At 38.4% G+C, this 25,679-nt stretch overlaps 1 protein-coding gene across 1 annotated transcript in view; it reads left to right on the top strand.

Moving 5' to 3' along the window:
• Positions 1 to 25,679, top strand: part of LOC107708413 (collagen alpha-1(XIII) chain-like) — a 114,457-nt gene that overhangs the window by 58,365 nt on the left and 30,413 nt on the right. Inside the window, exons 5-20 of the mRNA XM_016512627.1 lie at positions 1,540 to 1,575; positions 3,079 to 3,105; positions 5,030 to 5,080; positions 7,219 to 7,254; positions 8,676 to 8,702; positions 8,995 to 9,021; positions 10,366 to 10,392; positions 10,524 to 10,550; positions 10,652 to 10,678; positions 13,967 to 14,008; positions 18,655 to 18,747; positions 18,986 to 19,027; positions 19,202 to 19,219; positions 19,699 to 19,725; positions 19,986 to 20,030; positions 23,054 to 23,080. Of these exons, the coding sequence (XP_016368113.1) occupies positions 1,540 to 1,575; positions 3,079 to 3,105; positions 5,030 to 5,080; positions 7,219 to 7,254; positions 8,676 to 8,702; positions 8,995 to 9,021; positions 10,366 to 10,392; positions 10,524 to 10,550; positions 10,652 to 10,678; positions 13,967 to 14,008; positions 18,655 to 18,747; positions 18,986 to 19,027; positions 19,202 to 19,219; positions 19,699 to 19,725; positions 19,986 to 20,030; positions 23,054 to 23,080 (579 nt within the window). The remainder of the gene's footprint in view (positions 1 to 1,539; positions 1,576 to 3,078; positions 3,106 to 5,029; positions 5,081 to 7,218; positions 7,255 to 8,675; positions 8,703 to 8,994; positions 9,022 to 10,365; positions 10,393 to 10,523; positions 10,551 to 10,651; positions 10,679 to 13,966; positions 14,009 to 18,654; positions 18,748 to 18,985; positions 19,028 to 19,201; positions 19,220 to 19,698; positions 19,726 to 19,985; positions 20,031 to 23,053; positions 23,081 to 25,679) is intronic.

The raw sequence follows: 25,679 nt of genomic DNA, 5'->3' as shown, positions 1-25,679 counted from the left end.
CAGTGAATAGGAGTTAAAACTCCCACTCGGGTGACACTACTCCTATAACAGACCATGCAAAATAACAAAAATAATAATATCTTTAAAATATTGCCAAGTAACGTTGCAACCTTACACAAACAATAAAATAAGAGAAGGACTTTAACTGTAAGCGACGCGAGCATACGCAAAACAATATGATGTTTGTTATTATTACAATTTTATATAGCCCACGTTTTTATAAACATTTTTTTAAATTTACCGCTTAGGCAATAACGTTGACAATAACGTATATCTTCAACGTACGTTGTCTATGACCAAAAATGTAAGTTATTCAGTGGACTTTTTTTTTTTTTCAATTTGCTTTGCTTGACAAAATAAAAATATACAGTTAGTGTTTTTTTCTTTTGATTAAGTCGAGTTGGTTTTGCATCAAACACAATGTAATTTTCGGCAATCGAGATCTGGCAGCAACAGCGCATTTTTCCACTTGGGCGAGCGCTTCGCGAACAGTTTACCTCGCGCATTTAAATCTGCAGCAGACCAGCAAATCCCTGAGAACACGCTATAATCCTGACGAGTCATAGCAACAGAGCGGAGGCGAGAATCCGCTCACCCAGAAGCAATCGCAGCTGGTAGATATAAAGAAAATTACTGCCGTTTGGCAAAAAAATCATTTTACGTACTTATTCCTATCTCTTTAAGCTTTAAGTTACATTTCAAATGACAAGGGATCAACTTATAATCATGTTTATATGAATTATCCCGTGAACTTATTCTCTCAAATAGCCTGGGTATGCGGAGCATTCGCAGCTTATATGGACGGAACGCCACTGCTGTATGGTGCTTTTCTGTCATTTTTAAAATTTGAAAGCTTCAGTTTCTGTCTATTGTAATTGCATGGAAAGCAGCATGGGGGAAAAAATCCTCAGATTTTTTTCCCTTTTGTTTTCAGAGGGAGAAAGGGAGTCATGTGGGTTTAAAGTGACATATGGGCGAATAAATGACGGGATTTTCATTTTTTGGTGAACTATTCTTTTAAACCATTCCAATAGGAAACAAACTGTCATGCTTCCACAGTGCTGTCTTTTTCAGTCACTTCATCATCTGTCATATGGTCAGCTAGCAAACATCATCTTATGCAAGAACCGTGATTATGAAATGGGCCTAATATAAAAATACGCTGCATTAACCTCATGCTTTCATTGATATCATGTAACCACTGGTGACGCTTGCTGTCTGACCACTACACATTCATCATCAAATTCTTGAGTAGCTGACTTGTAGTTTTTTTTTTCCAAGACAGTATTTGGCATGCCTGCATAATCACCTTTAAATTTAACAGTACAGTTAGTGAATGTTTAGTAATATAGACATTTAGTTAGAATCACATTGGCCAGCTTAACTTTACTAACTCTTTATAGCCTTACCATGTGAACATGTAGTTGAATGTCATTTAGTCACTAGCGGTAGTGGTAATAACTCCAATAGACTGTAGAGGTTCAATCTGACAGATTTTTTGTTCCTGATTTCCCTTCTTGACTTTGCATTGACCACTAGGGAGACAAAGGATCAATGGGCATTCCTGGAAGAATGGTGAGTGATTTGATGAAATGCACTAAGGCCAACCAGGTAGTCTGTAGTAAATGGCTGTTGTCTTGAATAATTGGTCAGTGTCATGCCATTGACATCATTTCTAGCTGAACATTTCTAGATGCAACTGTACGACACTTTTGTATTTATGCCAAAGGTCACATTGATAATATAAGGTCAGACTGAGCTGAAGAGTAATGTTTGCTTTAGTTACCAGAGTATGTTATATACAGAATCCAGTATCAGTGGTTAGTATCACTTCCTAATTCATTTTGACCTGTTTTAGCTTTCACTGTGAATGTAAGCATTCACAATATTTCATATGAATTTCTTCCAAAAGTTTATATGATGTATACCAAAAACTATAGCTTATTTATTTAGCCAGAAAATGGTTCCCACTTCATCACCACCATTAATAGTTAACAAAATGTCTGACTGTGAAGTCTGAAGTATTTCACAGACCCCCTGTCACATTTGAACAAGGACTGAAGACCAGAGTTCTTTCTGGCTGCATTTGATGAGAAACTCTCTCTCCTTATTACTCAATTTGTCTTGGCTGCTCAGTCATGTGAAAATGCTTTACTTGTTGAACTTTAAATAGACCTCAAAGAAGCCCTTTTGCTTATCAGTTACACTCTACATGCTGAGAAGTTAAAATGTGCAGCCAAACCTCGAGGAGATCTTGGAAGAAACGTTTTGGATATATATCCACAGAGAGACAATACATACATATTCAAAATGAGAGAAACAGATTGGAAAACCACAGACAGTTTTGAGCTCTGTTTTACCTCCTCGTTCATAAGATTTGTGCATTTGGAATTGCCCATTTTTCAGATTAGCGCAATGCATGGTATGTCGCAAAAGAAAGCAGGATCGACCAAAATCCACGTAGTCATATAGATGTCCCCCTGGAGCGTAGCAGCTACTCTTCATTAAACATTTTCAGCAAGAAACCGATAAAATTTCATTGTCCTCAAAGGAGACATTCCAGACTCTTGACCCTTGTATGGTTGCATACTCTAAGCTCACCCTAATGCTTTCTCTTGAAAAACAATCCCTACCTAAAAGCAGGTTTCAGCAGTGTTCAGCTCAAACTGTGAGCCCCAAGCAGAGCTTTCCATATTTCACCCAGTGTAAAGCTACATTGTGCTCCTTTAGATTCTCACAGGAAGCGTTTTTTCACCCTTCATGCCTTATCCTTCCCCCCTCCAACCTCCTCCACTGACCAGTCTGTCTGTGAGAAAAGTTAGCAGCCCCCTCATCTACTATCCATTACTCCCCACAGGCCAGTGTAACACTCCAGTGCTTCCGTTCCCCTGTAGCCTCCACCCCTCAACAACCCAAAATGCTCCAGTACATCAGTGTGTCCCATTCTCCCGACCTCCAAACGCTCCATCTCAGGCTGCTGCATGCCCTTGTCCTCTCAGAACCTCGCTAACCCAGGTTCCTCTCTCTGTCTCTCTCCTTCTCACTGTGCATGTGACTGTGTCTGCTGTGACTGACCAGGGCTTAAAGGGAAACCTGGGGGAGAAGGTAAGTGCAGGATGTTGGCCTGCATGTGCAGAATTCAGACTCTCTCTCATTGTGGGTGGCTGTGTTGATGCGGGTGTGGGGGGGGACAACCCAAACCTATTGCACAAAGTGCACAGGTATCGTGATTTATATCAGGAAGGCTTTAGGCTTTATTTTGAAAGGCCTTGAGGGTCACATTCGGAAGACGTTTCCCACAATGCTTGGATTACCTGTGTTTATTTTTGGAGCGCTCTGAAGTTTTAAGACTCCCCACTCTAGACAAAGAGATGTTTGGAATGGAGCAGCTTACGAAACCCTATCACTTCTAGACACGTCCAAAACTATCTAAAAGTTGTGTAGTCACTGGATGTGTCCTTGAGTCTGTATTTGGTATAAGTGAGCACTCTATACTGGATTTAGTGCATTGAACTTCAGTTCCTGTTGTGGCAAATGTGGTTTGAGCCATTCTTAAACCAGTCCCTTTTGGCAGCTGTGCTCAGTGTTTGTACAAGCCAGCAGTTCTGCGGCCTCCCTTCATCAAACTTGTTTGCTTGCTAGCAAAAGAAATGTGTGGAGGAACATGTTCCTCGTCCTTCACCATCACAGAAAAGTAGTGAAACTTCTGGATGGTTACCCTCACTTGCCAGAAAAACATTGGGGTTATAAAGAACTTGGAAAGGAAATAAATAGCAATGTGACCACCGAGCCAACAAGTAGAGAAGCAGACAATATATGACCTTGGAAAGACCCACCAGATTCTCGTCCAGAATAATCAGTGGGCTTCCCTCGTTGTTTCAGGGGTTTAGTTTTTATCCTCTCTTTTTAAGTGCGGCCATGTTTTACCTTCCAGCATGGGTAAGTCTTGACCCAACAAATTTTGGGTGAAGAACTTCACTTCATTAGATATCAAAACAAACCCCCTCAAGATGAATGGGCACGCTAGCCCTGAAACTGGCAGCCGTAGCACTTCAGTCCTCAAGCAAATAGATTCAGCTGAATCATAATTGGTTGCGTTGGAATGCTCAAGCCCAAAATCAGGCGAATTGGTGATTGATTGGTTGAACTTTGCAAGAACTGCAGAACTGACTCTTTATCCTGTACCCTTTCCTAGCTGCCAAATGCTTGTAATGTAAGCCTGTTCAAAGGGATATCTCTAGATCTTCGTTTGTCCTGTTGCACAGATCTCTGCAAGATTCTTTGGGTAACCATAAACCTTGGGGGCAAAGCTTAGTCTTTTCCTTTTCCACAACCTGGAAATCAGTTTCATACATCAGCCTTTTCACTCACCAGTAACCTTTGTAGGTGATTCAAAAAAGTGCTAAAACAAATACTTCTCTATCCTGTGATAAAGTGGGCATCAAACCAGAAAAATTAAAAATTGCCCACAATTTGATGGATGGCTGGGTCATCAAAGGTGTCTTCCTGATAGAGTTTCACATGAGAGAGCTAATTAGGGAAAGTGCTGGAAACCCGAGAGCTTTCCTGTCTGACCACAGAGCGTTGCGGGATTGCGCTTGGATGTTTGGTGCAGTGCTGCGGACAGGCCGAGACAGTGCAAATCACCTAGTTTGCGCCAGATAACCAACCCACCGGGCCGTTTGCTGTTTACTCAGCAGTGCTCCCTGACCCTCCCAACTCGCTGTCAAGACGTAAACTACGACCCTGAAATGAGAACCTAGGTCTGCTGACATTTTACTTACAGACCAAAATACCGTGTTCACCTCTGAGCCACATGCAAGTGCTCTCCGTGAGGCGGCTTAGCAAAAGAGTTATGTTAAACAGATGTTACAGGGTGTTTCAGCGAACGTGTTTCTATTCTGCAGATACAATATATTCACTGATACGTTTGGCTTTGTGTACTAGGTGTAGTTTAGTGGATATCATTCTGTCTCCTTTCTGTCAGTTCTTCTCCTCACTGTCTTTCTACCTCTCTATCTGTCCATAGGGAGCGCCAGGAGAGCCAGGTCTGTCTGTCATTGGCCCACGAGGACCTCCTGTAAGTGTTTGCTCTGTCACTGCTAAAACACTTCATCATCTTCTCCTAATGTCAGCTCTCCAGAGTAGATACAGGTCATAGTGCAGATTTTAGCAGCTTTTGGCCTTAATCCTTTTATGATTCCAGGGGTTCTTGGCAAATGTTTCTTCTATTGTTTTTCTTCGCGCACTGAAGTTACAGACCACCCCAAAGTGAGCTCGATAAATATGTGGTGTAGGGTAGATAAGCAGGATCAGCGTCCTCCAGCACACTACTGTATGTGGAGCAAATCCAATAAATCTCTGCTAATCAAGACGCAATCTCTAATGTGCACGAACAGGACGGGTATCCCACAGCAGCTTGTATGGAAGCACTTACACTTCATCAGAATATTTCGGGTCTGTGACTCCCACATAATGATGCCAATTTGGATTCTCATCTTCATTAGCAGGAAGGAATGAAAACATCCCAGCCCTTGTCATTATAATCCAGACATTAGACGTGCAGATTGCACTGTATCTGTTAATGAGTGGTCAGCCATCAGACGAAATGGGGCTTGTCCCCAAACTGGCACTCTTTCCCTTTCCATGCATTCCACTCAGTAAGACAAAAACGTAATGTTACGCCATCAGACGTGGAATTTCCTTGCTGATTATACCGTGCATAACCTGTGGTTTCCCCATTTATCCCAGCACACTCTTATGGGAGGACCTTCAGACTGTTCAGACATCTGTTCTTCTACTTGCTGATTATACACTTCTCTATACCTCTGACCCATCACCTCTAATAAGACGTCAGGAGTGGACATCAGGCATAGAGAACTGGTGACAGGGAGAAGTTTCTTTGCAGGGAATGTCTTAAGCAGGTGAGCTGAGAGCATAGGCTTTGTCCTCACCTCCAAAAGGGTCACAGAGGTTGATTTGAGGCAAAAGTGTGGAAAGGCCAGCGGAAATGACTGCTTTAGCCAGGCAGGTAGACATGATGGGGCGGTAACAGTTTCTTTCTCACACATAAGTGGGGCAGTTAGGGAATAGACAAGAGGGATTATTAGATGATGTACTGAGTTGTTATTCGATCAACAGTTACTGTCTTGGCTGATCAGGCGGGGAACATGGTTAAAACTGAAAGTACAACAAAGATACAACATAAATACAAGCTATGCTTAACTTAACATTGACACTTTGACAGGTCTTAAAAAATAAAAATGCTAAATCCTTTTTTTTTTTTTTGATCCATTAGCTTTCCTGGACCCCAGTTTGAAAACCCCTGTCTTATGTTGTCAAGTATCTTTTGTTGTATTTGTCATGTTTTGTTCAAGGTACACTTTGAAAAATTGTGTCTGTCCTGAAAACAACTGAAAAGTGTTTTTTTTTTCCAAGACAGACTGCAGTCAGGAAATTGATGTTGTATCACTCCTGAAGAATGTTATGTGTTGTGGCCATAGTGGATTCAGAGTTCTTTTCAGTAGACTAGACTTGTTTTATTCAATTGTTTTCTGTTACTCTTTGCTACACTTTCATGCCAACAAAATTAATGTTGTCAGTTCTGTTTCGGGTGATTCTGCTGCTACTTCCATTATTCCAGACCAGGTTCCCAAGGCAGAGAAAATCAACCATGTTCCAATAACTACCTGAGACCCAGAAACACAATCCCCTTCATTAGCTCTGTTCACCTCTTCCTTGTAATTTTCTCTCAGGTTGCTCCAATGCAGTTCTTTTTTGCCAGGCATATTGAATGACTTCCTCTTTTCCCAAGGGCTACAAAAGTTTTTTCAGGAAAGCAAACTTGGCATTGTTGACAGGAGAATGTAGCACTAATCATTACTGACATTTACTTATTTAATTTGTTAGCCTTGTCTCATTGGCTCTCACATATTGCATAAGGCCAACTCTTTAATGTTTTTCAGATTGTTCTTTCCAGTGTTGAATTTTTAGTCGGTGTCCCACATTTTTTAGAGCTTTATTTGTCTTTGTCTCCTCAAAGTGCTTCCTAGAGAGCAGGAAGGCTCCTGTCCTTCAACCTCAATTACGACACAACTGAGTTTGAAGGAACAATACAGCATCTCTCAACACAGACCTCATTTTATCGACTTCACATAATCCTTATGTTTTTCCTTTAGAAAATAACTCCTCTTCTTTTTTTTTTCTGTCTCCCCTCAGGGACAACCCGGTACTAGAGGATTTCCAGGCTTTCCGGTAAGTGACTTTTGTCTGAAGCCAATTGGACAAACTTGTTTATTTGTTAGTTTATAAAAGCCATCAATTAGCCACAGCTTCGGTAGCCCCTTATTTAATGGCTGTAAGTGGAAATGACTCAAGGAAGTGAGAATAAATATATAGTAGACATGTACAGCTGTCATTCTAGAACAGTGGTTTTCAAACCTTTTTAAAAGCGACCGTATTTTTTTCTTTTTAAATTGACGTGACCCTATACAACCATTTACATGCATCAAATCAAGCATAGATAGATAGATAGATAGATAGATGAAATTAGTTAGGGTGCTTTAGCCTTCATGCACATCTTTTTATACGTAACATATTTTGTCCAGTCAATTATTATGATTATCACTGTCAGTCATTGTGATTTCAAGAGGGAATACTCCATTTATATGCGAATGTCACTTCTGAAACTTTGCAGCGTATACTCCAAGTTGGTCCTCTTAGCAGCATGAAAAACAAAGCTTATTCAAATTCTGAATGGATTATATATATAGTCAAGAAAGTGCGCAATGAGCGCTCCCTTCATAACCACTGAAAAGCTGTCACTCATTTCAGTTTATCGCAATCTAAGAAAATTCCATTATAATCAGTGAATCTCTCTACACTGCACAATGAATCTATTATTTACATCACGTCCACACTTTGTTGATTATAATGAGAGGATTCGCGAGCTTGCAGAACTCTGGCGTTTTGAGCGGTGAGTGGATCGTGACTAACTGAAACAACTGATTGGCCATCGCATTCCAGAAATCAACAGATTGCCTACAGTGTTCAATGCTGCAAAAACACAATGTGAATAGAAACCTTTGATGCTCTCCAGACCGCAAACACAGAGAGACAGATACACACTGGAGTCTGCTGTGAGGCGGCTGCCGCTCACTTTCGTTTTGTTGTTTATGTTTATTTTGTTATTAAAGTTATGTTTGCCAGTTCCCGCTTCCTTCTTCCCTGAGTCTTGAACTTTGTTACATAAATGTATACATTTTACTTAAATCATCTTGGTGACCCACCCGAGGGTCGGGACCCAGGGCTTGAAAACCACTGAAGTTGGATGATGTGAGATTATATAGGCACTGTAAGGTGTATAAATGTCCCTGAGCGCTTTCTATAGGCAGTCTGCATGCTCTGGATGTTAAAATCAGTTTTTAGGTGTTTATTACCCTGCATGATCACTGATCTGCTGGACACATTGGGTACACAGAGTTAAAGTACAATACCCACAGTGTTTCTAGTGAGTCTTTTACGCTTCACCTCTGACTTAGCCTGACCCTCAAGGAAATAACTTTTTTTTCCATAATCATTGTCATATTAGTCAGCTAGTCTAGACAGGAGAATTGGAGCTGTTTTGTGCCTTCGTAATGTCACCAATCTGCTGTTCTCCCACTTTTTTTTTCCAGGGCCCCATCGGCTTGGACGGGAAACCTGTGAGTTTCACATCATTCCTTACAAATGTTTCAGTAATTGGAACATCCGAACCCTTGTACCAAATTATTTGGCAGTAATTGATAATTGACCGTCATTTTGGCAATGAAGAGGATAATTATGGTAATAATAATTATGCTAATTATTGTAATAAATTCTCTATTGTCACCATCATGACAGAATATAAAATCGATAACAATATGTGCACAAAGAATGCAGTGATTTGTACTACTTAAAAAGATTAAAGAGAATGGATATTTTTCCTTTGGCAAACTTTTTTTTTCAACCTTACAGGGACAGAATGGTCCAAAAGGTGATATGGTAAGAATTTGTATTACCATTTAAAAAATTTTTGCCATTATTAACTGGCTTTAAAGGTGCAGTGCAAAAACAGTTTCCTATGAATGTGATCTTAAGAAAACACATTTTAACCTTGGCTGGAATTAACTGAAGTGTTAAAATACAAATCTAAATACTTTTAGTTTAAAAGACACACATAATGAGATCTGTCATGTTTGCTTTCACTAATGAAATACCGTTGGAATAAAAACCATCTGTCATAAAGAGAAATATGTAAAAAAGTAAAACATATCACAAAGAGAAATTTGTCAGTGTCTATAAAACTCACCAGTTGAGCCATTTGTTTTCAAGATGGCTTGTTACAGTGATGTTTATCTAGGCTGTAAGCATGGCCATATAAATTCACAAGAACAACACTCTTCTTGTTTGATTTATGGGTACAGTGACTAAATGGTGGTATGTGTGAGAGAAGAAAGGCTGCTTACCCATTCCATTCAGTGGGGTTTGTCAAAAGTGACTTTAAGTCAATATCTATATGACTATGGCCACCTGTGGTATTAAAACAAGGACATTGGGTTGGCTCTGTCCTCCTAAACTGCAATTTGAAAAATGTAGTCCACATCTTTCTTTTACGTGATGAAAGACAATGGACAGAGACATTACGCTTCCAAACTGTGCGCTTTAAACAATTCCTTGTGAAATATAGTACAACCTCTATGTTCTTTCTTTTATAGCATCGTGAGAAATGGAATGCTTAGAAACTATAAAAGAGAAGCACAGAATGACACCTTTATAAGACAGCATAAGAGCTGAACGGCCCCTGCTGAGCTTTTGAAAATGCCACATTGAGCTATTAAATAATACATAGCTTACCCAAATACAACCTAAGCTGGATTTTTCATCTTTTATTGACAAGTTTCTAATTAGATTCTTCATGCTTCACATTTGCTAATTTGTTCATATATGGTAGTATTAAAGAAATTGATATGTTTCTGGATGTATATTATGGCTCCTCTGAAGGCATTTAATCAATCTAGCTGTCAGCTCTAAGGCTGTGGATTACATGTTTTTTTTTAAGAGAGCATAATGCATGGTGGGACATTGTTTTATTAATGCCCTCCATACAAGCACACAATGACACTTGTAACCTACTAAAGCTTCCTCAAGCAAAATGTAGCTTCAGCCTTAGCACTTAAAAAATAAAATAAAAAGGTTTCTTTCTTGTTTTTCCTTTTTCTAACATAAGGAAATTAATTTATAAGGAATTTATGTGCTTGTTATGGCTGAGAGGTTTTGTAAACAGGAAAAGTTAATCATGGACAATCCAGTAACACTTCCATATTGTTATTCTGATTATTTTCCCAGGGTCCTCGTGGTCCTAAAGGAGTACCAGTAAGCATTTGCTTTAATATGTATTAGTACATAGTCATAATTTCACAGGAGTTTTCACCTGGCATTGGAATGTTATGCAAAAATTAGGTTTTGGATGGACTTTAAGTTTTTGTTCAAATCTTATTTTTCAGGGTGAACCTGGTCCAAAAGGAGAGAAGGTAAAATCATGCATGAAATGCATTAAAATAGTAGCTAATGTTATTATAATTTGTGAAATGCCCTTAGAGGACTGTGTGTGATGGATTTTTATTTTTTCTAGGGTGTATGTGGTGACTACACTCACAGGGTGAGTGGATGTTTTATTAAACTTATTGAATTGATATTGTGATATCATAAACACAGTTCATTTACGTATTAAAATAAGCTACCGAATATGATAAAAAAATTATCTGGTGTTGAGTGCTGGAAAATCCCAAGCATATGTTTTCATTCCTGTTTATGTGATATTCTTCTATTTGTCAAAGTGATTTGTCATGTTTTCCCTTAAAAAGACATTTACAATATGTTTTGCAGTTAAATTAGAGACATTAAAATGAGGTGGAAAAGGCAGGAGCAATAGATTGACAGCTTGGATGTTGTCTTGGATAGGCAGCACATGCCAAGGCAGGGCCTCAAACTTGATCAGCTCTCTCTCGGGGAAATCACAGTTTCATGTAAACAAGGCAATTTTACCAAAAGCCTGCTGAATTGGATTTGATAAGGCTCTCTGTTAAAGACGGCCAAGTTTCTTATGTGGTGGATAGGGGTTTTGGTAATAGCCCTGGTCTATTTAAAAGCAATTTTGGCCTTTTGAAGCTATTTTATCAATTATGTAATCTCAAAAACAGCACGCGATATAAAAATAGAAAAACAACCTTGGCAGGAGATGTTTCTTCGGAATCTGTGTTTGGCTTGAAAAAAGAAATTACAGTAATAGCAGCAGGACACAAGTTGATAGTCTTCTTTCTAAGTATTTAATCACTGTTTTTATTGTGTATAAATAAGTGTATGAAGTATATCATACAGCCATATCACATCAAAACAGAGCTGTTTTTCATGCATGTTGGCTAGGCCACATGGGAGGCAGTAGACTATTTAGAAAGCTGCACATAAGGGTGGTCTTTTTGGGTGGTTGTGTACTATAAGTTCCTTGCAGTTAGGGTTAAACCCAGAGGTCACTGCGCTAGACTGAAAGGATACACCCTGCAGTGGTGGAACAAAAATGGGAATTATCACTTGAGTGTGTGTGTGTGTGTGTGTGCATGTGTTTATGTATCCGTATCCATATCCGTGTATTTGTATGTTGGGCCATTTTAAGCAGGGGCTCCAGATGAAAACGCTGGCAGCTTTGCGCTCCAGTCAGGCTCTAATGTTGAAGGTTTGTGGGCTGTTCGCTGTCCCTCATCCCTAATACCGTGAATATGTGTGTGTTACAGTCCTGCTGCAAAGAGAGACATAGCTGAGAACTGTGCTCTAGTTTATCCACGTGCACTGCTGGAGGTGCAGAAAGGTGCCTGTTTAATCACACAGTGTGTGTGTGTGTGTGTGTGTGTGCATGTGTTTATGTATCCGTATCCATATCCGTGTATTTGTATGTTGGGCCATTTTAAGCAGGGGCTCCAGATGAAAACGCTGGCAGCTTTGCGCTCCAGTCAGGCTCTAATGTTGAAGGTTTGTGGGCTGTTCGCTGTCCCTCATCCCTAATACCGTGAATATGTGTGTGTTACAGTCCTGCTGCAAAGAGAGACATAGCTGAGAACTGTGCTCTAGTTTATTCACGTGCACTGCTGGAGGTGCAGAAAGGTGCCTGTTATTACAACTGATTGAAAACACTGTGGGAATTTATAATGACACATCTTAACACGCAGCTGTTCTCCTGCTTTTTCTTCCCTACTTATTAGAAACAGTATAATCATATTTGTGAAAATTACAAAAACTAGCACACAGAGCTACAGAACTCCGCTTTGATGGACCCGTGACTCTGTTCAGTGATGCTGAATCCGTTCGGCTCTGTCTTTTCCTTCTTCTACTTCGTCTCTCTCTTTCTCTATGCCCTTGCCTTGCTCTTTCCTCACTGTTCACTCTCTTTTTCACTTGTTTTTCTGTTTTTCCCTTACCCTCCTCTCCTCTTTCTGGCCCGTTTCCTTCCTTTGGCCTCCTGGTGAACTGGTTTTGTGCACTGTGGCCCACCTGTGCTTTGTGACCTCAGCAGATGTTGCCCATCACCGTCCGGTGCCTGTTATTACAACTGATTGAAAACACTGTGGGAATTTATAATGACACATCTTAACACGCAGCTGTTCTCCTGCTTTTTCTTTGGCCTTCTCAGGGAACTTTTATGGTTGTGGTATATCATTTTAAGGTACACTATGCAACTGTAACTTTATATGGCATCAAAAATGCATCCAAATGTTAAATACATAAATACCATGTGTCTTTCATATTTTGACTGGCCTCCTTATGCATAGAGTACCTTAACATAATGCAACTTTCTGGTAAAATTGGTGAAAAACCTTCTGCAGGGAGATAAGAACACTTGAAAGCACTTGCCTTCTTGATTTGCTTGTACTTTCCTCTTACTCTAAAATTCAGCGAGCCAATATAGATTCAGTGAGCCAATATAGTAAAAATGCATTTATTAATGCATTTTACTTAATATTGCTTTTTTAAAATATATATAAATGATAATATATTTCTATCTTGTATTTGAATTATTGAATGCTACTGTATTTGAATATGTACACTACTGTTCAGTTTGGGGTCAGTAAGATTTTTTTCCGAAGATGTATTAACGTGACGTGACATGACATGTGGCCAAGTATGGTGACCCGTACTTGGAATTAGTGCTCTGCATTTATCCCATCCAAAGTGCACACACACAGCAGTGAACACACACACACCGTGAACACACACCCGGAGTGGGCAAATAATCCTGAAAATAAATGCACAATTGTTTCCACAAAAAGCTCAACTGTTTTCAACATTGATAATAATAAGAAATGTTTATTAAATCAACATATTAGAGTGATTTCTGAAGGATCATGTGACACTGAAGACTGGAGTAATGATGCTGAAAATTCAGCTTTGCATCACCGGAATAAATTACATTTTAAAATATATTCAGATAGACAACAGTTATTTTACATTGTAATAATATTTCACAATATTACCATAAGAGACAAATCTTACCAACCCCAAAGCTTTGAATGGTAGTGTATTTGTCATGCACAGTACGGTCCAAAAATCTGAAACCCCATTGAAAATGTGTTTGTTTTTTTCCATTTAAACCTGGAAATAAATGTATTTATGTATTAAAATGTATGTATAAAACAATGTATTAGGGTTTTGAAAAATGTAAACCAACATTTGATTGAATTAGAATTAGAATTAAAGAAAGAATGCAGAACTGCAGCATTTTCAGTAGTCTTCAGTTCCTTCTTTGGGATGCATTTTTATGTGTAAACCATTACATAGTGTTGTGAAATATAGGCAACTCCCAAGAAGGCAAGTTGTAAGGTAACATCAATTATTAGTGGTATGTCTATGGGTCAATAACTCTTCAATCTGTACTTTGCAATGCTGCTGATCTCAACAGAAACGCCGTATTGTCAACGCCTGTGCTGGAGGACAGGCCACAGTAAGTCCATTTGCGAAGCTCTCTTTGTGGCAAGACTGAATCCAGCCTGATCGACGCAGCATTGCTGCAGAGTCACAAATGCTGTCACAGTGGAAATGAAGATAGAAACATTATCACTGATAATGATAATGTTTGTTATGTAAATGTTTTAACAGGGCTGTCAGTCGATTTATTTTAACTACATATTATTGAACATAAATCTTTTTCCAGCTTTACAAATTAATTTGATGATTAATTGTGTTAAAAGTTTAATAATCAACCACAGTAAACGAATGCATTAAATTAACAGCCCTACTTATTAGAAACAGTATAATCATATTTGTGAAAATTACAAAAACTAGCACACAGAGCTACAGAACTCCGCTTTGATGGACCCGTGACTCTGTTCAGTGATGCTGAATCCGTTCGGCTCTGTCTCATTTATCCCATCCAAAGTGCACACACACAGCAGTGAACACACACACACCGTGAACACACACCCGGAGTGGGCAAATAATCCTGAAAATAAATGCACAATTGTTTCCACAAAAAGCTCAACTGTTTTCAACATTGATAATAATAAGAAATGTTTATTAAATCAACATATTAGAGTGATTTCTGAAGGATCATGTGACACTGAAGACTGGAGTAATGATGCTGAAAATTCAGCTTTGCATCACCGGAATAAATTACATTTTAAAATATATTCAGATAGACAACAGTTATTTTACATTGTAATAATATTTCACAATATTACCATAAGAGACAAATCTTACCAACCCCAAAGCTTTGAATGGTAGTGTATTTGTCATGCACAGTACGGTCCAAAAATCTGAAACCCCATTGAAAATGTGTTTGTTTTTTTCCATTTAAACCTGGAAATAAATGTATTTATGTATTAAAATGTATGTATAAAACAATGTATTAGGGTTTTGAAAAATGTAAACCAACATTTGATTGAATTAGAATTAGAATTAAAGAAAGAATGCAGAACTGCAGCATTTTCAGTAGTCTTCAGTTCCTTCTTTGGGATGCATTTTTATGTGTAAACCATTACATAGTGTTGTGAAATATAGGCAACTCCCAAGAAGGCAAGTTGTAAGGTAACATCAATTATTAGTGGTATGTCTATGGGTCAATAACTCTTCAATCTGTACTTTGCAATGCTGCTGATCTCAACAGAAACGCCGTATTGTCAACGCCTGTGCTGGAGGACAGGCCACAGTAAGTCCATTTGCGAAGCTCTCTTTGTGGCAAGACTGAATCCAGCCTGATCGACGCAGCATTGCTGCAGAGTCACAAATGCTGTCACAGTGGAAATGAAGATAGAAACATTATCACTGATAATGATAATGTTTGTTATGTAAATGTTTTAACAGGGCTGTCAGTCGATTTATTTTAACTACATATTATGAACTGGTTTTGTGCACTGTGGCCCACCTGTGCTTTGTGACCTCAGCAGATGTTGCCCATCACCGTCCGCAACATGCCCTCAATAAGCCCTCTAATCCTAAAGCGCCTCAAGGTACATCTCTCTCTGCCAGCCTCGCACCCCTTCCCTACGGATGCCAACCTTCGTCCACCCACTGCCAGCCGGGCCTGTTAGTGACCCTCCCTGAGCTCTAGACAGATATCATAGCCAATAGTTTCATTGTCATGATATGACATAGTCCACGTGAAATACACTTATTTTCTAATATAATGTCCAATTCACAAGATTTATTGGTATATAAACCCTACCCCACAGGAAGAGCTTCTGTCAGGCCCTCTCTGTCATTTCAGACATTGTCCATCTGTTTTAACTGGACATTAGCTCAATAAAAGTCACTAATATATAATGGATTATCCTTATGTCTAGTCCTATTATAATGTTGGGCAAATTTAGTAATCGTTCAAGTATTTTTAAGCTGTCATCTGAATGGTATTTGTAATGGTATAGTAATACTTTTTCAGAGATCATTTTGGAAAAACTTAACATACAACTACTAGAGAATTTTAGATGTGAGAAATATTTTAAAGACCCCATGAAATCAGGTCACATCTGTTAACTTTGAGGCAAAATTACGTAAAAGTGAATGCATCAGGTATCGTGAACAATAGACATCAATTTTTTAAAGAATTCTATCATATAGTTTAATATTAATTTTGCTATTGTTCATTGTCAATTCATGCTTGTTGATATTATATTCAAGGCCACACTTTATTTTAATGTGTCCTGGTTACAAATATGCACTGAGTAATATTAATTAACTACATGTACTTATTGTAGGTTTAGGGTTTGGTTTAGTGTTTCTTGTAATTATGCATAATTTACTATCACGTCTTATAATACCTTTAACCTGTAACAAGGACACATTAAAAGTGTTCCCATATTAACTGATGTTAGTTTATACAACATGCTAAAAATATATTCATATGTTAATATTTTACCAATATTAATAAATACTATAAAGTATTTTTTTTTATTTTAGATGTTGCACTAACTAATGTTAACAAATAGAACACTGTTGTAAATTGTTGTAAAATACCAATTAACTTCCAGCACATATACACATTTAAAATTCTTTCTCTTCATTGAAAAAAGTCCAAAACTCATCGGAATGTCCTTTTTTATTTGTCGTCCAATCAGCTGCTATCTAAAATGAAAACTAAACTTCATTCGTTAAGCCATTTCATGGGGTGTTTATAAGCTCACAATGTACATTTATATCCTTCGTCAGTCTACAGTTACTCATCAAATCCCTTAAGAACAGTGAGCAAGACTTGCCATATTAACAAAACAAACAGAAGTTTCAAAATCTGATTCTATAATCCGCACAACGACAGTCGAAAGATAACAAAAGAATGAGAGAGCTTATTTGGCAGCAAAATTAGTCTTTCCTAAAGGGAGATGTCAGCCCTCCACTTTGTCTTTATTAAAAGGCTCTCTGCCTTTACTGCCCACTCCAGGAAGTGCCCCTGACACAGGTTGACCACGGTTGGCACCCGTCCTCCATCTTATTTCTACAGGTGTGTAGCGTGTGTGCACCGATTTAGAGCACCATGTTTGGAGACAATGGTACAGACTGCTGAAGACCACAGTGTTAGGGAAAGAACTTTGCAGCTGATTGGCTGGGTCTTCAGGTTGGGTCGGGTCTGTGCATTGGATGGAGATCATGGAATGTCTCTATTTAATGGATCTACATCTGGCCTCATAAATCAAATGTAGACAAGTCCTGTCAAGAAATAAATGGATAAAATATGGATCTGAGTCTGATGGATGTGTTCCGGATTTCTCTGAGCTTCAGAGTGCTACTGAATACAGACTGCATTAAAGAAAGGCCTCTCTTTGTCACGGTATCTGCGCTATTTGTGGTTAATCAGTCTTGTACATGGTTGCCAGCATGTAGGAGGTCTTAATTTTCTGTCTATAGGAGACTTGAAATAAATGCTGTTAATAGAAGGAAAGTTATTCTAACTTACACCGAGTTCTCGGAGTGCATACTAGACCTCTTTAATGTCGAAAACAGACTTTAAAAAAAAATAATTACACAGCAGAATCTTAAATAATCAGTTCTCCTTATGGTCTCTTCTCAGGAATAGCAGGATATTGTTTAGTCCAGTCTTATTTCCTATTTTCACATCCCTCTCGCTGTGTAAATATAGGACACTTTCCTGTAGATGATTTTGTTTAGTCTTCTTCTGTGTTGAAGGTCTCCTCTTGCTGAGAAGTACCCGAGATAGTTTTAAAACAGGCCATGAGTAGATCATGTAGAGTGGTGGTTTTCAACTGGTGGATCAAAAAAAAAAATGGGTCAGCAGGATTGCGGACACCAGGGAAAAGCTATGCTTAATGTAAATAATAAAATGCAACTTTCTAAAATAGCAAAATAAATGGACTTATTAACTATTAAAAATGAGAAAAATCATATATATTTTGTTGTTTATGTCAAAGGCTGCATGTCAAATCAAACTCGCCTAAAAAAACATGACTTAGACTACATGGAATTTGAGTTCACTTACAATGAGGATAAACATGTTTTGTGCCGACCACAGTGTGTTTTGTTGTTGTTGGCTCCCAATAGAACGAAACAAATGAAATTCAATTTTGTACAACAAACAATTTTGGGTCTCCATTTGATGTATAATTCTAAATAGGGTCTTCAAACAAAACCAGTTGAGAACCACTAATGCAGACCTTACTGAAGAAGATCTGAGGCCACAAGCAATTTTACAGCGTTTGAAAAGTTGAAGTCATTAGCTAATGGTCAGTGGGCCCCTAAGGTGCTTCTTAAAAGCATTGAAGTGTAAATTTGTATTTTTTCCAAACTTTTTTTTTTATTAATATTATAAAAAATCATTTCACTTTCTTTTTTCCAAACATGGTACTCTATAAACTACAATAACCACATCAATCATTTCATCCTGACTCTTGACTTTCAACTCAACCTCTAGGCTTGGGTTCCTCTCAGCTTCAAATCCACTGTTTCATCAGTGAATTATTGTGAATTTTTAAAATATATTTCTAAATATTTTTCTTTGAGTAGACATTCCATCAACAAATTGTTTATTTTCATTATTGTGAATTACTGGATTTAAATCGGAGTGGACCCTGCCTATGATGTTATAAACTGTACCTTTTTCACAAATGACGTCTTTATCTCAGATGCTAACTTCCTGTCTCTCAGCAGGGCGAGCCCGGAGCGCAAGGACCACCGGGACCTCCTGGCCCCCCAGGGCCTCCAGGGAATCCTGGCCTAACTGGTGCTAGTGGGCCCCCGGTAAGCCTGCATCAGTAATTTTTTTTTTACAAAACTCATGCTATTTGCTAATTAAATTTATTTCAGAGCTCTCTGGAATAAATTGTTCTTTTATGGGATTCTGCAGTCAAATATTTTTGGTATAATAACCATTACACTGTGTAATTGTTCCAGTCATTGTCTCATATTTGTTTGTTTATTTATTTATTTGTTTTGTGTGTGTGTGTGTGTTATAACTATTTACTCATTTTTGGCATAGGGTAAACCCGGAGAACCTGGAAAACCTGGAAAAGACCCAAGGGTGAGTGTTTGAATACATGCATTGTCATCCTTACCTTCCTAATACAGATACTTGACTTAAACTCGGAAGTCTGTAATGCTCCATATGACAATTTAAGCTTCAAACTGAAAGTATGTTTGACTCAGATACTTGACATTAAAACTGAAAGTCTGTTTCTTTTTCTTTCATTCGTAGATGCTACCGGGGCTGAAGGTAAGCTCGAAAAGCACACAGCTGTCCAGCTGCACTGCAATGATAGTATTTTCCACAGGCGAGTCGTAAACAGGCTCACATGAAGTTCACACACAGTTCAGCAGCCTACAGGGTGGGTCTGCTCTGTCGTTGCCAGTACAGAAGGGGTGGATACGCCATAATTGATTATCCGTGTTGCTGTTGGATAAGTATGTATTTCCCCTGATGCGTTAATTGCCACTGAGTTTAGACTGGGGAATTTTAATTGTACTCCATTTAGAAGCACTAGTCCCTTATAGAAGCACATTTCAGCTCTCTATAAAGATTGTCTGCCAGTCTATATAACAGCTGTAACTAGAAGCTTTCTCCTTTGGACACAAAGTTCCCAATAAAGGAATACCGCTCTGCTTATTGCCCATTTTACAACTGAATAGCTCCGACTGTATGAAACAAATAAAAAGAGCAAATAGAGGTCTTTGATGGTTTTTGCTTTTTTATAGGGTGAACCCGGTGTACCTGGCCAAAAGGTGAGTGTGTCTATCAAAGTACGTGAGTAGACTTTTATTGTTTGTGTTATCCGAAAAGCCATTCGTCAAATCCCACATTTTAGGACTAGAAATTTGGCACTGCGGTTGATTGCTTAAACAAAACTGTTAGAAAGTTATCCTTCTTCTCAGAGGAACCCAGAGCACAGATAAAATATTGGTGGATTAGACAGAACACAATTCATCCATTTTTCTTCCTGCATGGCCATCTTTCTCTAATCAATTTTGTCCTTATCTCTCAGGGTGGTCATGGTGAAGCTGGTCCAAGTGGACCTGAAGGCCCCAAGGTAGGAATCTGTAACCTTTGACTGGTTTAAGCAGCTTAAATAATTAACCTGCTCTACAGGTCACCCATCACTTCTGGGTCAACTCATATCATAATCCCACCACAGAGGGTAACTCAGATTGAAAGTCCCCTTTGAGTCAGATTCAAAGCTTACTAGCTTTCTCCAGTGCGCTATTGTGTCAATCAAAGTCTTGAAGTTGTGAAGGATGCAGGAAACACAGACGTATTTAAAGGGGTCATATGACGTTGATAAAAAAGAACATTATTTTGTGTATTTGGTGTAATGAAATGTGTTTATGCGGTTTAAGGTTCAAAAAACACATTATTTTCCACATACTGTACATTATTGTTTCTCCTCTATGCCCCGCCTTTCTGAAACGCGTCGATTTTTACAAAGCTCATCGGTCTGAAAAGCGAGGTGTGCTCTGATTGCGTTGTGATTAGCTGAATACCTCAAGTGAGTTAGCATTATAGACTGTATAGGGTCAGCATGCGTGCCGAAGGGGAAACAGGGGAACTGAATTCGCCGGAACACCGGCATTGTAGGCTACTCTCCCAGGAAACAGTCCTCGTCCTCTGTAAAATGCACTGCAGGCGTCTGAATATTTGGGTTGAACTGGTCTGGATCAGTGTTGTAAATACAACTTAACCACTGATTTCTAGTTGTGTCCTCTTTTGGAAGACCAAACAAAGTAGTTTCACTTTCACAACGAAACACACAGCGTCTCCACGACATGGCGGCGGCAACAATACTACAGCTAGAATCAAAGTTACGCCTTCTTTCTTTGCGTAAAGATTTGGGCGGTGTTATGCAAATCTTCCCACACAGTGATGCAGACATGTGGGGGCGTGTTTAAACGAGGCGTTTTAGGAGGGCGTGGACGAGTCTTAACTTTTATAAAGAATATCTCTTTGGGTAACTACCATTGGAGCACTAGAGGAATTGCTCAAAGTACCGAGGGATGCTGATAACAGCATCTGTTTGGGGTTTTATTGTCTTCCCCTTGAGCAGTCTGCTTAACTCTAAAGTCATTGAGTGCATTACCCCTGAGGTAATGAAAGATTGAATTAAGATAGTAAATGGGGCTTAGTGTAATGCTATGAAAAGCACAAAATACTCTGCAGTAAGTGTTTTTTAATGATGTTTATAAAATAAGTATCTTATTCTCACCAAGGCTGCATCTATTTGATCAAAAATGCAATAAAAACAGTAATATGTTATTCTAAATATTATTACAATTTAGAACAACTGCTTCTATTTGAATATATTTTAAAATGTAATTTATTCCTGTGGTGCAAATGATGAAGTTTCAGCATCATTACTCCAGTCTTCAGTGTCACATGATACTTCAGAAATCATTCTAATTTATTATTATCAATATTTTTGTGGAAACCATGATATCTTTTTTATTTTCTATTCTCTGAAGAATAAAAATGTCAAAATAACATTTATTTAAAAAAAGAAGAAATAACATAAAAATGTCTTTACTGTCACTTTTGATCAATTTAATGTACCCTTTCTGAATAAAAATATACATTTCTTTAAAAAATAACTTACTGACCGCAAACTTGAACTGAGTCGTTTTTTATTTCCTGCACACGCAACAATCTTTCCACCTCATTCCACACTTGTTTCCAGAATAGCACAGAATAGAACAGTGGGTCAAACAGCTTAGCCTATGTGCAGTTACAAGTGCAGTGATTGACACTTTGTGAGGGATACATGTTGGCACGAAAACCACATATAATTTTTTCCATGTGAAATTGAATTTGCTTTGCTTTGATACAACCTATATAGTTTGCAATCTTGGATTTGTGTTACACTTTTACACATGTGAACTCTGGAACAACCTGCATATCCAATCTCTTCCAAATCTACCTTTGTGAACTTGAGCTTTCTTCCATCAGCCACGTTGTTCATGTCCAACACACGCACCCAGTCAATAGCTAAAGCTAGATTGATAGTAAGCATGTCATACAGTGAGCTTATGGAAAATTCCTCTATACGATAGACTGAAGTTGCACTGTGTTTGTTACTTTTACATTCAATCTCATCTTAGCTTTGGGGGCAGTCGTGGCCTAATGGTTAGAGAGTCGTGGGTTTGAGTCTTGGTACCGGCAGGGATTGTAGGTGGGGGGAGTGAATGACCAGCGCTCTCTTCCACCCTCAATACCACGACTGAGGTGAGACCCTTGACCCTTGAACCCCCAATTGTTCTCTGGGCATCTCAGCAAAAATGGTTGCCCACTGCTCCGGGTGTGTGTTCACGGTGTGTGTGTGTGTGTGTTCAACTACTCACTGCTGTGTGTGTGCACTTGGATGGGTTAAATGCAGAGCACAAATTGCGAGTATGGGACACCATACTTGGTTGCCCATCATGTCACTACACTAGCTCAGGTGAAATCTTTTGTACTAAAACAGAGAAGCAGTTATTCTGCACAACTGCACCACCTTCTGGATATTGGCAGGCGCTGCGCTCATGAATGCTCACAAAACCAGAGAATTATGGAGGCAGGCTAAAAGGTGTTCTCCCCTGTGAACTGAGGTTGTCTCCTGTCTGGCCTACCATTTCTACTCGGAAAAGAGACATCTTTACATTAATCTGTGAGAGAGGCGAAGGGCCAAGTCAATGGATTTACAATTAAAAGGTTAAAATCAGAGGAGACACGTTATTCGGCACATTACCAACACAATTAATTCTGAAAAATTACTGTCTGTCGCCTTCATGGATGTTTAGCTATTTACTAAGCCATATGTGCTGCCAAGCCATATGGCATTGAATATGACAGAACAGAAATGTTTGCTCAAATAATTCCTCCACTAAACGGGAGACTGAATGGGCCGTTTAGATAAATGATGTTGTGAACTGAAACTCTGCTGATTTTGCCCTGTTGCTTTGATAGATGTAAATTAGTTGTTTTAGATCAAGGAAAAGCAGGTCACATTATACCTTTTGACTTTTTAGAAGCTGTTTTTGCATTTCATAGCATATTGATCACTTTGTTTGTTCTGCTTCTCTTTAGGGAATTAAAGGAGATGAAGGAATGAAGGTAAGGAACACGTGGTTCTTGCTATTGCTGTTTTTGCTTCATTGTTTTAAAAATGGCCATTTTCTTATAATGGTTGGAAGTTTAAAAGTGATATGAATAATTTTAGTCTGTGTTAAAATACTAAACTGTAAGTAACTTATTTGTTGGGTGAATGTCCCGTCCTTATAGTGCCATCAAAACTTTGACCTGTTTGTTTACTCTCAACCAGCCCAACATAGCAACATTGACTCAACCAATTCCATGAGTTTGGGGGCGGGGCTAACTGTTCGATCAGCCAATGGCAGACCAACTTGCAATTGCGTGTGGTGATGCATAAATTGCACACTTTACATTTATTGTTGTTCTATGTATGCAGATCTCAGATTGAATTCAGTTTTTATTATTATGTCATTTGGGGGGTTTATTAAAGTCAAACATACAGTAAATCTAATTAGATTCATAAATCTTATTAGAATCTTGTTAGATTCCAAGCAGATATTTAACCTATTAATTGGCTGAAGCATCTTGAATGAGCAGTGTTCTGTAGAGAGTAAATCTAAACATCTGAAGATTTATGTTTGTATGACTGTATAACATGTATGAGGCATTGCTCCTAGTAAAGACATGCATCTGCTGGAGTGCTTACACGGTTTCTCACTGGGGAGACTTTTGCTCTGTAATTAGGAGTGGGACGCACGTAAACTTTACACCTGCTGATGCACAAATAGTCCCTAGAGGATACAGCTATTCTGACTGTCTAGCTGCTTAATGCTGTGTTGTCCTGTAAAGCCAACAGTGATAGTTAGCCTCAATGAACTCATCTGTTTGGACTGGCCAGGGAAAACACAGGGTGTGATATCTTAAAAGGGTCATCTCATGAGGAAGCAATTTTCCTGAGTATGTCCAAATGGATTATGAAAACATACTGTAACTTTCAGAACTCAAAATGCACAAAGCAAGTCATCCTGCACTATTTTTTAAATGACAACTAAAAGAAATAAAATAAATTGAAGTATTCAAATGACTAAAGCTAACACTGAAATGAAACTACATTTAAAGCTAAACAGAAAAATGGCAAAAGCATGTAACAAAATTACTAAAAATAATTAAACTTGAATTACTAATATACAAAAATATATAAAAAGTGGAATCATTATAAAATACTATAAAAATCACAAATACTAAATAATACTAAACTAACACTGCCTGATACCAACTGCCTCTGACTAGCAAATAGCATATCATGCTGTGGCTGTGATGTACTGTAGCTAAGGACATTTAGCTATTGTTTTTTTTTTATATATGTTGTATGTCCTGCCCAAACCTGTTTCAGTAGAAAATACTACACAGAAATGAAAACTGTGCTTGCCAAACAATTTCATGGGGTGTTTAATAAACTCTGTGTTCAGACGAGGGAGGAAGCAGAGGCTCGAGTCCATGGGCCAGACATCTTATGTGAACTCTGTGTCTCACTGAAATCCTTTCCTAGCCTGAATTTGATGGAATTTTCATTTCCTCTGCACATCCTGCCGCCTCCCCCCCCCGACCACCCTGTAGAGCCCCCATAGTGAAACGTCCTGATGCGCACAGGATCAGAGGATTACTCTAGATCATCATCTTCATCGATTTATTGTTTCTGGCTTCTGGCATCAGAGTGTGGCAGATGAAAACTCTTTCTCAACTCATGACTTTGTTTGGGATCACATGTCCCATGTCTGCATATGTGCTCCCGTTGGCCTTCAGCAGTTTGTGTGTATTTGTGGTGTGTGTCGCTCTGCTGAAGATGTCCTTATCTGTGCATTTGTGTAGGGTGAACCAGGGATGGATGGGCAAAGAGGAGAGAAGGGGGAGAAGGTACTCTGCCTGAGAAATGTCATTTGTTGTGCATTTAACTTTGGATGGTTTGTTTGTATGTGTGTGAAAAGCAAAAATCTAACTATTGTGATATTTTTGCATGATGACCAATGTTCTGAAGCTTCTTGGATACACTTCCAAAACTTTGGAATAATTTATATTTTTTAATATTTTTTAAAGAAGTCTCTTATGCTCATTAAGTCTGCATTTATTTATTACAACTTTAAATAACTGTTTTCTCTTGGAATATAATGTCATTTTTATAATGTAATTTATTCCTGTGATGCAACGCTGAATTTTCAGCATCATTACTCCAGTCTTCAGGGTCACAAGATCCTTCAGAAATCATATGCTGATTTGCTGCTCGGTTATTATCAATTTAATTTGGGCTCAATTATTAATATTGATTCTCATTACTATTTTCTTTTGAGTGGTGATATCAGTTTTCACCAAAATATTAAGCAGCACAACTGTTTTCAACTATCAATAAGAAATGTCTCTTGAGCAGCAAATCAGCATATTAGAACTATTTTGAAGGATCATGTGACACTGAAGACTGGAGTAATGATGCTGAAAACTCAGCTTTGCGTTCAGTCACCTTTATTTATAGCTCAAATACAAAACAGATTTCACAATATTAGTGTATTTACTGTATTTTTGGGCAAATAAATGCAGCCTTGGTAAGCTTAAGAGACTTCTTTCAAAAACATAAAGGAAAGAAAAAAAAAAAATAAATAAATATATATATATATATATTACAAAGCGC

The sequence above is a fragment of the Sinocyclocheilus rhinocerous genome, unplaced genomic scaffold, assembly GCF_001515625.1.
Source record: "Sinocyclocheilus rhinocerous isolate Xijiao unplaced genomic scaffold, SAMN03320098_v1.1 scaffold295, whole genome shotgun sequence".
NCBI lineage: Eukaryota > Metazoa > Chordata > Actinopteri > Cypriniformes > Cyprinidae > Sinocyclocheilus > Sinocyclocheilus rhinocerous.
This window is presented reverse-complemented; position numbering and strand designations above follow the sequence as displayed.